This window comes from Acartia tonsa, chromosome 4 (assembly GCF_053477335.1).
Source record: "Acartia tonsa isolate MP-2025a chromosome 4, ASM5347733v1, whole genome shotgun sequence".
NCBI classification, from domain to species: Eukaryota; Metazoa; Arthropoda; class Copepoda; order Calanoida; family Acartiidae; genus Acartia; species Acartia tonsa.
In genome coordinates this window covers 25,596,640-25,609,983 of record NC_137263.1, presented here as the reverse complement: position 1 = coordinate 25,609,983, position 13,344 = coordinate 25,596,640, and the positions used below count along the sequence as shown (strand labels likewise).

General features: G+C 32.1%; 1 protein-coding gene across 3 annotated transcripts in view; it reads left to right on the top strand.

Annotated features, from left to right (window-relative positions):
* The window catches only part of LOC145318278 (NUAK family SNF1-like kinase 2), a 29,324-nt gene extending 17,226 nt beyond the window's left edge, over positions 1–12,098 (top strand). For 2 of the 3 annotated variants that reach the window (XM_080159592.1, XM_080159593.1), the window contains 7 exons: positions 1,908–1,955; positions 3,202–3,218; positions 3,907–3,946; positions 7,617–7,708; positions 8,305–8,395; positions 10,765–10,875; positions 11,953–12,098. In XM_080159592.1, coding sequence (XP_080015718.1) covers positions 1,908–1,955; positions 3,202–3,218; positions 3,907–3,946; positions 7,617–7,708; positions 8,305–8,395; positions 10,765–10,875; positions 11,953–12,051 — 498 coding nt within the window. In that variant the 3' untranslated portion in view covers positions 12,052–12,098. The remainder of the gene's footprint in view (positions 1–1,907; positions 1,956–3,201; positions 3,219–3,906; positions 3,947–7,616; positions 7,709–8,304; positions 8,396–10,764; positions 10,876–11,952) is intronic. The other variant, XR_013879288.1, reaches the window with a different exon arrangement.
* Positions 12,099–13,344: the final 1,246 nt, after the last annotated feature.

The following is a 13,344-nucleotide window of genomic DNA, read 5'->3' as shown; positions in this document are numbered from 1 at the left end:
GATTTCAAACTTTGCATGGTGATTCCTGAAGTAGTTAGCAACTCTATAATAATTACCAGAATGTCCGTACGTCCATTTTAAACATGTTGATTTTTTACTTTTTTAACAACAAATTTTTATGTGATCTAATAATCCGATTGATCTGATTTTTGGTATACTGATTCCTGGGACAACAAAGTACAATATTATAAGCGAAGCAACTCTATAATCAAGTCCTTAAAAATGTAAGTATGTCCATAAACATTACTCTGTATCAAGCAGTTTTTCAACAATTTTACTTACAATTTTGCTTCGACATTTAAACATTTATATTCTGAATATTCAGTTCTGACACTAAACAAGTGTTAGTGTCAGTTTGTCTTACCGTTTCAGAAATTGTTTGTGGCTGACTGGGGCTTATAGTGGCCGATTCCTCCTCTAAGATGAATAGATTTCTCGAATCAGTTCAGTTTGTTACGGGTGCGACTGCAGTTTTGTTAACTTATGAGGGGGGGGGGGAGTATTCCTTTCAAAATAAGTGGTAAAAATATTACATTACATTTCTTTAACTAATATTTCAGTCATTTTTTATATATTGTCATATTTGAACATTTGCTTTTTTTATGAACATGTAACACAAGGGGTGATGTATTTATTTAATTGTTGGATTAAATGTTTAAACATTTATGGGTAAAATTCTTTATTTATTCAAATTCAATGGTACGTCTATATACCCCCACTAGCGGCTACGCCCCTAGAAGCCTTTAGGGGTACTTAAGGTAGGAGGGGGAAAAGTCGACCTCATTCCATTTTAAATTTGAGTTTCAAAAGTGTAAAATAAAATATTTTTTGGGGGGGAGGGGTGTGAAGACACCCTCCCCAAAAATAGTTTAAAACCTTCCCAGGACCTATAAGAAGCTTCACTGTAAAGGAGAACAATATCGGTTCAGCGGTTAGCGAGATCCTTCGGGACAGACAAAAAACGCTTACTACTTTATATAATAGGATATGTGTAATTATTTATATGTTAAGTGCAGTGTAAGGAAAATATAGGACAAGAAGAATTTTGTTTCCCATAATTTGTCTCCCCTAAGATGTTTGAGTGCTTGCTTTTAAGGCGGAGAAATTTACAGAATGACAACGTGGTGTTTTCTACTGGGTAGCCCAACACTGCGTGTAGAGGCCCTGTAGGATTAGGATCCCCCGCAGAAATTAGCATAAGAACCTCCCCCCTCCTCTCGTTTTAATTGTAATTTATTTAAAAAATTTGGATCTACTGCAGTTCACGGTAAAATATTGCTGGTAACGAATATTGCTAAAAATATATGAATTTTAAAGGCTGCTAGCTGCCAAACGGCTGAACGTACAGATCATACCCGCACACCATTTTAAGCGGTATAAGAAGGCCTACAAATAATCTGGAATAGCCAAGATCCAATGATGCACAGGGAAAGCTTCACTGAAGAAAAAAACGCGTAAAATAGGCCTTTTTCGCGCATTTCTCTGCACTGCAAGATAATCATGAATTATTGATTTATGGCTATTCCAGATTATTTGTAAGCCTTCTTATGCCACTTAAAACAGTGTGCGTGCATTTTCTGTACGTTCAGCCGTTTGGCAGCTAGCAGCCTTTTAAATTCATAGATTTTTAGCAATATTCGTTACCAGCAATATTTTACCGTGAACTGCAGTAGATCCAAAAATTTATCTCGATCTGCACTTTGTGGGGAAACACCGTAAACACTAAGTAAATAAATAACACAATGTGTTATTCTAATCCCTAGCCGTCAACTTGGAGGACCAACAGTCTTCGAAGAAATTTAATCAACCTATCTATTTCAAACTAGAAATTTTCATTTCAAAATTTTATGTGTATATTAGGGAAAATACTTGTTTCTCTTTCAAATTAATAAATAATGCCCATTAAGGATATTGGAAGAATCAAAGAAGATGAAACACGACAAATATTTGTGCAGGTTAAAAGTTTCATTTCCTTTTACATGACTTGTAGCTTCACCACACCATTTAGCGAAAAAGACTCAGGATTTATATGAAGATTCACTGGGAAGTAAATCTGCATAGGTATTGTAATCTGGCGGTTAGATCACTCTGTACAGGCAGATACACATATACACACTCAACTAACAAATGCAATGCATAAAAAATCTTGAAAGAAACCCATCTTTTTTATGTTAAATGAAAAAAGGTAATGGAAAAAAATTAAAACATAGTAATCTAGTGAATAAGCTTTTATTTGTTTGTACAGTAATGGTTTCTTTGGAGTACAAATTTTCTATTTTTCTTTAAAACAAGGATTATAACATGCTAAAATCTAAATTCATGAAACAAACAACCGGTAATAGGTATAGAGGAGCGATACTTTCATCAAAATTGATGCTTTAAAATAAATTAGCAGCTTCGCCCATAGCCTCTAGGGGCTTTGCCCCAAGAGTTAATTAAAGAAAAAAAATACCTCTGGAGATGCCCCCACAAATTTTTAAATAATAAAAAAGAAAATTAAGTACCTGATAAGAAGGCCCCACTCCACCACTAATTTTAAATAATTTTTTTTTTAAAAGGGGGGGGGGATTTTTTTCATTTTTTGGGGGTTGGGGGTGTCCATCCCCGAAGAAAATAGCCTAAAACCACCACAGGACCAGTAGGTATAATCTTTGAAGAGTAGAATCCGATCGGTTCAGTGGTTACCGAGATCTTAAGCTTCAGACGGACAGACAGACGGACAGACAGACATCGTTCTACTTTGAAATCAGAAAGCTTGCAACATCGTCTTAGGAATCGCTTTTTAGTAATTCATAAAGGATAGGTTTGCACATATATTGTCTCTTTTTACCTAATGTGTACAAGCTCAAAAATAAAAGTTTCGATTTTAGAAGTAATGATAACCACACATTGGTAGTCATATTATATAATTAGTAATAGGATTTTTGTTGTCTGTAGCCTAAGATTTCGATAACACTTAATCGATTGAGTTCTCCATATAATGGAAGCATCACATAGATCCCCAGATTGTTTAAGCTATCGAATTTTAGATATATTTGGGATAGTTTATATTTTTCTACTTTTTCTATTTGCTATTTCCTAGATGGTATGGGCGCAGTCGCTATTATTAAGCTTCGTATATAATAAAAGCAGGAATAAAATACTGAACATATGAGATTGAAAATCCTTGTTCTAAGAGCTTATATGTTCCAATATTTTCAGATTCTCTCAGCTATCAGGAAAAAAAGATGAAACAGAATAAAGCTTAACTTTTTAATGCACGTATGTACTGAGTAACATAAATGCATAAAAGTAAAAGAAATATTTATATAAATGTAAGCAAAAACATCCAAACATTTTTGTTGAAAGTGGGACCAAAGTATGTTGGTTAGTCTTAAATAAAATATAACACCGATTTTTTTTCCTTGTATTTGTCGGCTGGGGCAATGAATTAGTGAAAGATTTGCGAATTTTAGAAAAATTGCGGAAGCAGCTAGTCTGGTGCGGCTAAAAATGGTCCAAAATCTGGCAGGCTGCTGTGGTGCAGCTTGTTTAAAACGCGGATAACCTATGATAATTAACTCAGTACACTTTAAACTGCGTATATTTCATAAAATATAACACCGATTTTTTTTCCTTGTATTTGTCGGCTGGGGCAATGAATTAGTGAAAGATTTGCGAATTTTAGAAAAATTGCGGAAGCAGCTAGTCTGGTGCGGCTAAAAATGGTCCAAAATCTGGCAGGCTGCTGTGGTGCAGCTTGTTTAAAACGCGGATAACCTATGATAATTAACTCAGTACACTTTAAACTGCGTATATTTCATAATGATCTGGTATTGAATATTTTAAAAGAATTCCTACATTTGTATGTATACTTGCTTGTTTGTTTTCAAACTTTTGACAAATAATTTCATGTTTCATTTAAAGTTATCTGCACTCTCATGGCATCACTCATAATGATATCAAGGTAAGTGGATACAGGAAGAGAAGGATCACAACATCAAAATATAAAATCAATAAGTAATATTGGGAGAAGAAATGGCTCTAAAGGTTGACGGGTCTAGCCTTTAGACTGATCGAGAGACAGAGAGAGAGAGAGAAGTAATGTATCATATAGTGAGTAGATGCTTAATAGTCTGAGAATTTGTACAATAAAATTTGTCATCTATCTTTAATTGTAGTTGAGTAAATCACTTTTGCATTAAAATTTAAAAATATCGAATTATCGACAGACGTATTGAAAATAAACTGGGTGATTATAAGCAATTTTGGAAAAAATATAAAGTAGTCAAAAGAGCAGTCTCACTTATAAAAATATTCCAACAGTTTCACTAGTTCAAAAACAGAATATCATAATTTTGTTAAATTCCAATCAAAAACTTTCATTTGAGTGATCAAACCTGTTCCTTAATTAAATAAAGTTTACAGTTATATGAAAGAAAAAATCAAGCTTTACATAATTTTACGCTACACACAAATTTTTGATTTTTTTGATAACCGGCGTTATCCTCTTAATTTTTTGTCCCCCCGACTAAATGACTGGGTTAGGTTAGGCTAGGTTAGGTTATATGGCTAGGGGGCCGAGCGCCCGCGGCTAGGTAGGCTAGGGGGCCGAGCGCTCAAGGCTAGGCAGGCCAGGAAGCCGTTTTTCTGGGGGGGAGGGGTATAAAAAATGTCAAATTTTGAGAAAAATTTCCTAAGAGGATAATACCTAATAACCATATAAAAATTATATGTATATTTTGAAGAAAAAAACAGCATTTCAATAACACTTCACCCATTCCTTGTAGACCCAGTAGAAAAGGAAGGAAGAAAGATTTTTACATTTTCTAAGAATATGTCGATAAGCAAGAGGCAAGTGGAATGAATTCCATTTAAAATCTATAATATTCAAAGAATTTAAAATTTCTTTTCAAAACCTTGATTTCTACAATATTATAAGTTCATAGGGATGCTATTTAACCGTAATCCTTAAAAATGGCTCGACAGACACGCTTTCTACAGCAAGGCTGTAACTGAGAAAAAAGTTGAGCTTCAGGACTAATGCTCCCCAAAGCAGTACTGACTGCGGCTTCCAAACCCTGGTCTTAGATATTTAGAGAATGTCCAAAACCCCCACAATAAAAATATACAAAATGTTTTGTCTTGTTTAGCAGAAAATTGATTTTTAAAAATGCTTATATCCTTATTTTTTAATGTTATTAATTAAACACTTGGTAGATTGCAAGGACAAAGGATAGTCTTTCTGGGCAACAATTCTAGGAAAATCACGAAACCTACTCTAAAAACCTTATAGGGTACAGAGCAAAAGAGAAGGTGCAACATACTTGTATTTTGTAGTATTGTTCAATTCAGAAGGTATAAATCATAAGCTATCACCAAACCTCACCTCATTAACCGTCTGTTTTTAGAATCAAAACAAAGGCTTCTTACTAAACAATTTAGAATTAGGGAGATTTAAAAAATATTTTATAATACTTCCTGAAATTAAAATCTTTACATTTTTTTCTTATTCATGATATTTGTAACTGTTTACAAACAAAAACAAAATATTGCAACAAATTTTTAATCAAAAGCACTTTGATTAACACCTTGATTAACCCCTCGAGGCAGGTTAAAGCATAAGTTTCAAAATGATTCAATAACTAAAAAATATCTCACTATATAAATCTATAAAAAAAGAAATTGGACAAATTCAACCCTAACGAATTTGATCTTTACAGAAAAATTGAAAAAATTAGAAAATAATCTAACTTATGCATAAAGCTTAAAATTAAATTAATTGTTCATTACTTATTAAACAAGGATGACACCATCTATGAGAACAAAGCTCTGAAACAGTAGGACAAATGGACATTAACACTTGTAGAATGTCAGAACTGAATAATCAGAATATAAATGTATAAGAGTCGAAGCAAAATTGTAAGTAAAAACTGCTTGATAAAGGATAATGTTTATGGACATACTTACATTTCTGGGACATGATTATAGAGTTGCTTCGCTTATAAAAATGTACTTTGTTGTCACAGGAATCACATAAAAATTTGTCCATGTTTAAAATGGACATACGGACATTCTGGTAACGATTATGGAGTTGCTACGCTTGCTAAATCATACCTACTACAGGAATCACCTGCAAAGTTTTAAAATGATTAAACAATTCTAACATGCCTATGGACTGACCAATCCTAATTATAGAAAAGCTTCTCTTTGAAAAAAATAACCCTAAAATATAAAATACTAAATTCTATTTGAAGATCTAAGACTTAATCTATAATAAGCATAAAAAAGCATATATTGGGGCTTTACCACAAAGTTGCCTATCAAGCACTGTTCCCCTCCTTTTTAATTTTTTTTTGGTTACCTTTGCTATACCAAAAGGAGTAGTTCCCCTTTGATCGTTTTCAATTTGCTTTACATTAATGGTAGGGAAATGGTGGGGCTCTGTGCTCTACAAGGCACTTTGGGGGAAATTACCCATATTTTAAATGATTAAAAAAGTTTGTAAGTTGTAATATTTAGAGAAGATTAGTAGTTTTTAGGTTTGATTATTGCAGTACTTAATAAATCATGATTTCAGGGAAGCTTTTTTATTTTACTTCCCTAATTCGCCACTTTCCTCCAACGTGTTTAGCCATTAGATACAAGAAGTTGCCAAGAAAGTCAAAATTAAACTACAACAAATATCATAAAATGTATGATTGTGAAAATACATAGCTATGTAGTTCAGAATTTTATTGCTAGGTGTCGTAAAAACCTTTTTTGAATTTAAATTTGTAAATGAGATAAATATTTAAACAATCTTAAATATTTTTGAAAGTATTACAGCTATCCACTCTTTAGAATTTTTAATAAATTTATTCACTATTTAACATATAATTTACAAGTTGTTTATGATTTAGATAAAATACCTAAAAGTTGTAAAAAAAGCTTTAAGTCTGCTCATACATCTTTAAACTGAATGTGCAGACAAACTCTGACAATCCTTTTAGCATGGCTTTTAGTAAACAGAGCAAAAAGTATTAAAATAATGCTTGAGTTTCTTATCAAATTCTGCTTAAAGTTGCTTTATCTCATCATCAAGTTTAAACTGGAAATCTAAGAAATCAGCTCAAAAGCATTGTTTGCCAGAATAGCCTTCCCTTGTCCCTGGGTAGATTGTTATATTTTGCAAGAAGGTGACTTTTTCTTTTTATCCCGTAGGTTCTGTTCGAAATTGTTACCTGATAAAAATAGAAAATTTTGTCTTTACCAACATTTAATATTAATAATTCAAGAATTTAAATCAACTTAACATAATTTACTCTTACTGCTACACTCTACTTAACTGTTCTTTTTCCTCCTAAAATGTTTCTAATTCTTGTTTTTTAGCGTTCTTTTCATGACATAATTGTCCTAGCTTCAAAATTTTTTCAAAACTATCTTAGCTGTTGCAATGCAATCTACATATCTAACTCCTCCTATTAAAACCTATTCTTTAGGCTCATTTGCTGCTAAAATAATTTAACCTACCTTAACCTTTTTAAAAGAATAAAACAATTATTTTCTTAAGCTTAAGTAGAAGGGTGTATGTATGTCCCATTTGCGAAATAAGAAAATTAACCATACATGTTTAAAAGGTAATATTTTTTAATAAGGATGAGAATGTGATATTGGTAGAAGATGATGCACTCAATGTAAAAATTATAGATTTTGGATCAGCCTGTTGTCATCAAAACATTACAACTAGGTGATTTATTTTTAACACGAAAAGTGTATTCTATATTGCTTAGCTTCCAGTGATAATGATTGTCTTTCTATATTTGTTTGTTAATGAATAATATATCTTTTATTATTATTTCAATAATATTTCAAGCTATGAAAAAAAGATAGATTTATTCTATATAGCTTTATTTTCGCGTTGTGTTAAACGAAATCTTTATACAAAAATGAAATAACCCCTAAAAAAGGCTGTAGAGGCCACTAGGGGCGTAGCTAGAGGCTTCTTCAGTGATATAAAGTATCTACGCTACAATCTAGATTTGTGTACATCGATACACACTACTCTTTTAAACTATTCCCTTAGCACTTCCCACTTAGATTATTCAATTGTTTATAGAAACTTACATCAAATAAAGAAAAAAAGAAGAATCATAGTAAGATAACATGAATAAGAGTTTAAAGATTTTTATATCAAAATCTGTATTGCATTTGACTAAGAATTATGGAGAATAGGATGTGTTATTAGAAAGTTTTTAAGTTAATTGTTCTTTAATAGTAGCAAAAGTTATAATGACATGTTGCAGACTAATTCTACAATTAAGACAAGCCTAATTATGATTTTAGGGAGTTTTGTGGAAGTGAAGACTATGCTAGCCCTGACGTTGTACAAAATAGGAAATACTCGCTGGTTAAACAAGAAATCTGGTCTCTAGGGGTCAGTTTCAGTCCTTTTATTACACTAGCTGCTGTCCTCCTAGCATCTAGCAAAGCAAAGGGTGAGAGAAGGTGCAGAAAATTAACTGAAACCAACCTAGAATTTAAAGATAAAAGAGTCTAAACCATTCGATGTAAGGATTTCATGAAAAAGAAAAGCGATTTTTTTAGTATTTAGCGGGAATTCTTAACTGATATAGAATTCTTTAATACTCTATATTAATAATTCAAATCCTGTTTTTAGGGCGTAAATGTTAGATTTGGTTGTATACTTTAAATACTTATTTTTATTACTTATCGACTGCTAGTCTTTTGCTCTTTGAGTCTTGAGGATACGCCCCAATAAGAGACTAACAGACGGACAGATAGACAAATAGAAATCTTTCAACTTTACACTATATGTAATTTTCTTTAAACAATTATGTATTTGAGAAGAAAAAAATATTTTGTCATATCCGGACTCCGTGTTCGTGTTCATGATACATTGTGAAGGAAATTAAATTTCAGCCTCAGGGATGTAATCTAAAATTAAACTTTTATTTGAAGATATTTGTGAGGCGGGCTTCTCTCTGGTTTACCTTTTGTTATAAGGATATTACATTTTTAATAGAATGACAAATAATATTATTTATGTGTGAATTTTGGAAGGAAAATGAACATTTGTGTAGCAATACTACACAGTGGGATCTTTTGCCAAAAAACGGGACATTTAGAGTAGACAAAAGTAAACTTCAATAAATAAGCTTGTATTTGAAGAAATGATGTAATTTCTTTTGCTTTAACTCGGAAAAAACTTAAATTTTGCCTCTGTTAACTTCTAATGTGCATTTGGTAAGTACGTCTTGCTGTTTTGGAGGAGCGAAGCTACCCTATTTTTAAAAAATCTATAAAACTTCATAACTTTAGTTAGGATAGGAATATTTTAACAAAATCAACGTCTATGTAAATATTTCTTCAATGCAAACAATGTTTGTGAACAAGAATATAGCGTCAGGTGCACCCATTTCGAGTCCCGGCATTTTTAGGTAGGTCCAGTATAAGTAAAATAGGACACTTATAAGGCATGTTTTCAAATATTTTTTTTACAGATATAAACAACAATAACATAATTTTCAAAACACTTTTGATTTTGTGTTAATACCTTTATTCTAGGTCTAGCTATCTTCATTTAAAGTTTGTATAATAATATAAGCATAATTACTTAAAATATATTCTCTCTCAAACGTATATTTCTCTCTCTCTCTCTGATGCGTATATAATGTTTTTGCAATATTATAATTAATCTCCAAATTTGAATTTCTGCTGGACCAAAACCAGTTAGAACTACAAATTATTTTAGAACACATGAAATTTAGCAAATTTAATTGCTAAAATAAAAGTATTTTTAAGTCATCTTTATTTAACGACTCCTTTATCCCTGAAATGTCCATTAAAACCGCGAGAACGGCAAAAATCGTTAAAAATCACGCCAACGGCGGCAAATAAAGGCGAAACGGTTCGCCAGAGGCAAATGATGCATGAGTCAAGAAAGATCCGCCTTAATAAGTTTGAAAACATTGCAGAGATGACTTTGGGCTCTAAAATGACTCCTTCCCCCTCTAACGGGGGAAAATTTGAAATTAACAAGAACGAAATTGTTCAAACCATGCAATGTAAAATGCTCAATTACTCAAAAACGGACAAGAGGCCCCAGGTTGTGAAACCTGTTTTATACACAATACATGTTGTATATTAATATTATTATTGCAAAACCCGGGGCCTCCTGTCCGTTTTTGGGTAAAATGGAGAAAACTGATTTTTTGGGGTTAAAAATCTTAATATTTTTGGTGAAATTTTCTCACAATATGTCAATTTACACCACCAAAAAAATATTTTTTTAAATTTTTTCTTTAATTAGACATTGGTACAGGTATCTGAAAAGTACCTCAATAAATTTTTCTTTTCATAAGATGAACATAAATGTATTTTTTGTTGCCTTGAAAAAATTGTGTAAAAAAATCTGGAAAATCATCAAAACTGAAAAGAAATTTTTCACTACCTTTTTTAAAAATGGCATAAACCCGCCAAAAATTAATATTTTTTAAAAATTTCTTTTCTAGCTGTCTACTTACAGCCATTATTAGGTCCTAGGATAGATAAAAGTCGATTTTAGATTTTTTGGATGTCCCGATTTTTTTCAAAAGATCCCACTGTGTACTACCCTAAAAGTGATGGTGTTTTTTGGCTGTCTGACTGCAAAGCAGCTCTCTATTCATTATTTTCTCTCGTAGAGCACCATTACATATTATCTTTTTATGCTTCACTAGCATGGGATTTATGCTATTATAGAACAAAGTTTCCACACAACTAAAAATTGTTTTAAAATTTCAGGTTCTTGTTTACATAATGTTGCATGGTGAGACCCCATTTAGTGCCTTTAGTGATCTTCAAGAAGACAAGAATATTCAAATTCCTGCAAAAACTGATTTGTTTTTGTCTCAGGTGGGCCAACCTAAATATACATTCCAATATTTTTGATTAACTGCAAAGCTTTTATTTGAAATTTAAGTTCTTTATTTTTGACATATTTTTCTAATAGCTACGGTTAATCAGCTTCTTATTCGTTGCCTTAAAGAGTTATTACTCCTATTTAATTTGAGGTTGTTCAAAATAGCTGTGTCAAAACTTTTCAACCAATAATTTTAGAAAGTTTATTTTATGATTGAAATTTTATCAAAGGTAAATTAAGTTGGTATCTGGTAAATGTTAAATATAGGGAGGGGGAGGGGGGAGTGGGTTAAATCATTGAATCGCCATAGTCCTCTCCCCCCTCCTTGTTAGATCCTGAATTCATAACAAATTCCTAAACTTGTGAAGTAAAAAGTTTCTCAGATAAACCCAAGCAATTTTCCTTAAAAATTTATGTAACATATAGGGTTTTAAACTTTGTTCAAAATATTGCTAGCGTTGTAAAACAAAAATCAAAGTAAAACAAACTTTTGGATTGAGTTCAATTCTAAAAAAGTTCCGAATAAAGCGTTGTCTCTCTTTTTTTCATTTACCATTACCTTCAAGGGGACATTAGGGTAAGGTCAAATTAAGCTGGAACGTGGTTCAATATGTTAACTTAGGGATGAATAACTTAGCCAGAAAAAGGCGCAAATAAATACGAACACAGTTTGGACTTTCAGAAGAAACATCGTCCAACTATATATAATTTTTTTACCGAAGTCATAGGTATTTTAAGATTAAAACGTGTTTTGTTAGCATCTAGGGGCCGAAGTCACGTGCTAACATGATTTTTCAGTATAGCTGAGAACTGGTTCTAATCCAGCGGATATCAATCGGTTTCGAAGCCATACTGGAAAAAAAGTGTTTGATTTTTCCTCGAAGGTAAAAAAAGCTACATTGTTCCTGTGACATAAGTTCGCTGTTACATAGAACCATATCGGTCTAGCGGTTACCGAGGTCTGTCCTTACAAACAGTTAGTCTTTCATATGAGGATTATTGACAGAATAACACGTCAACCAACAACCAATGATCCTGGATCCTGCCATTTCAATTATTTTTATTTTTAGGATTTACTTGAATTATTTGATGGAATATTTCAAATTGAAGAACGTAGATGGTCTTTACAGCAAATTATTGACTCTCCATGGTGTAAAATTACATCATAAAATCTGTGAAAGTTATAACTCTAATATGTGATATTAATTTTGAAATAAAGAAATCTAATTAAATAGTTTTATATAAAAATGAATCAAAAGGGAAAAGGAAAATTTTTCTAATTTATTCGTAGAATTTTAAATTAAATTTTTGCCGCCAAAATGAACCATTGTCTAAAGACATCAAATAAGACGCTGATATTTTGATAACGAGACGCATTTACATTTACAGGGAAAAAAAAGAAAATAATTTTAAAGAAATAAAGAAATTTTGGATCTATACTGCAGTTCACGGTAAAATATTGCTGGTAACGAATATTGCCAAAAAATTATGAATTTTAAAGGCTGCTAGCTGCCAAACGGCTGAACGTACATATCAAGCCCGCACAGTGTTTTAAGCGGCATAAGAAGGCCTACAAATAATCTGGAATAGCCATAAATCAATAATGCATAATTATCTAGCAGTGCAGAGAAATACGCGAAAAAGACCTATTTTACGCGTTTTTTCTTCAGTGAAGCTTTCCCTGTGCATCATTGGATCTTGTCTATTCCAGATTATTTGTAGGCCTTCTTATAACGCTTAAAATGGTGTGCGAGTATGATCTGTACGTTCAGCCGTTTGGCTGCTAGCAGCCTTTAAAATTCATAAATTTTTGGCAATATTCGTTACCAGCAATATTTTACCGAAATTTTATATTTATATGCTACTTTAATTTTAACGATCACAAGTTGATAAAACGTAAATTGGAAGGGGAGGGATAGTTTACAGTAAATTTGGATATATCCTTGGTTACAGTTTATACACTCAACAAATTATACAGGGGCTGTCTGTCTGTTTTAGGAATAAGAATACATGTTGAACTTTAGTAGAACAGTGCCTGTCCTTACGATTGATGCTTAAGGTCTCGCTAACCATTTAACCAATTGGTTATACTATTAGTCTTTTAGGGATGGGGGAGGGTGTGAGACACAACCATCCCAGAAAATTATTTCGTCCTTTTGGAAAAAGGTGTGGAATAATTTAATTGTCATGTAAGAATCTTTTGGGGGAGAAGCTCCTAGTGTTTCAATAAAGCAATAAATATCTTCCTCTAAATTATAGATGATTAATCATAATTATATAATAGTGCTTATTAGTAGCGAAGCTACTCTATAATTCACTTTGTCCGTCCGTCAGTCCGTCCGTAACGCTATGGGGGAAATGGGATTTACTCAGCTCCTATAAAAGGTAGAATGCTGAAATTTTTTGACAACGTTCCCATTATTAAGGAGCACAATTAATTATAAAACATCGATGGCGATAGG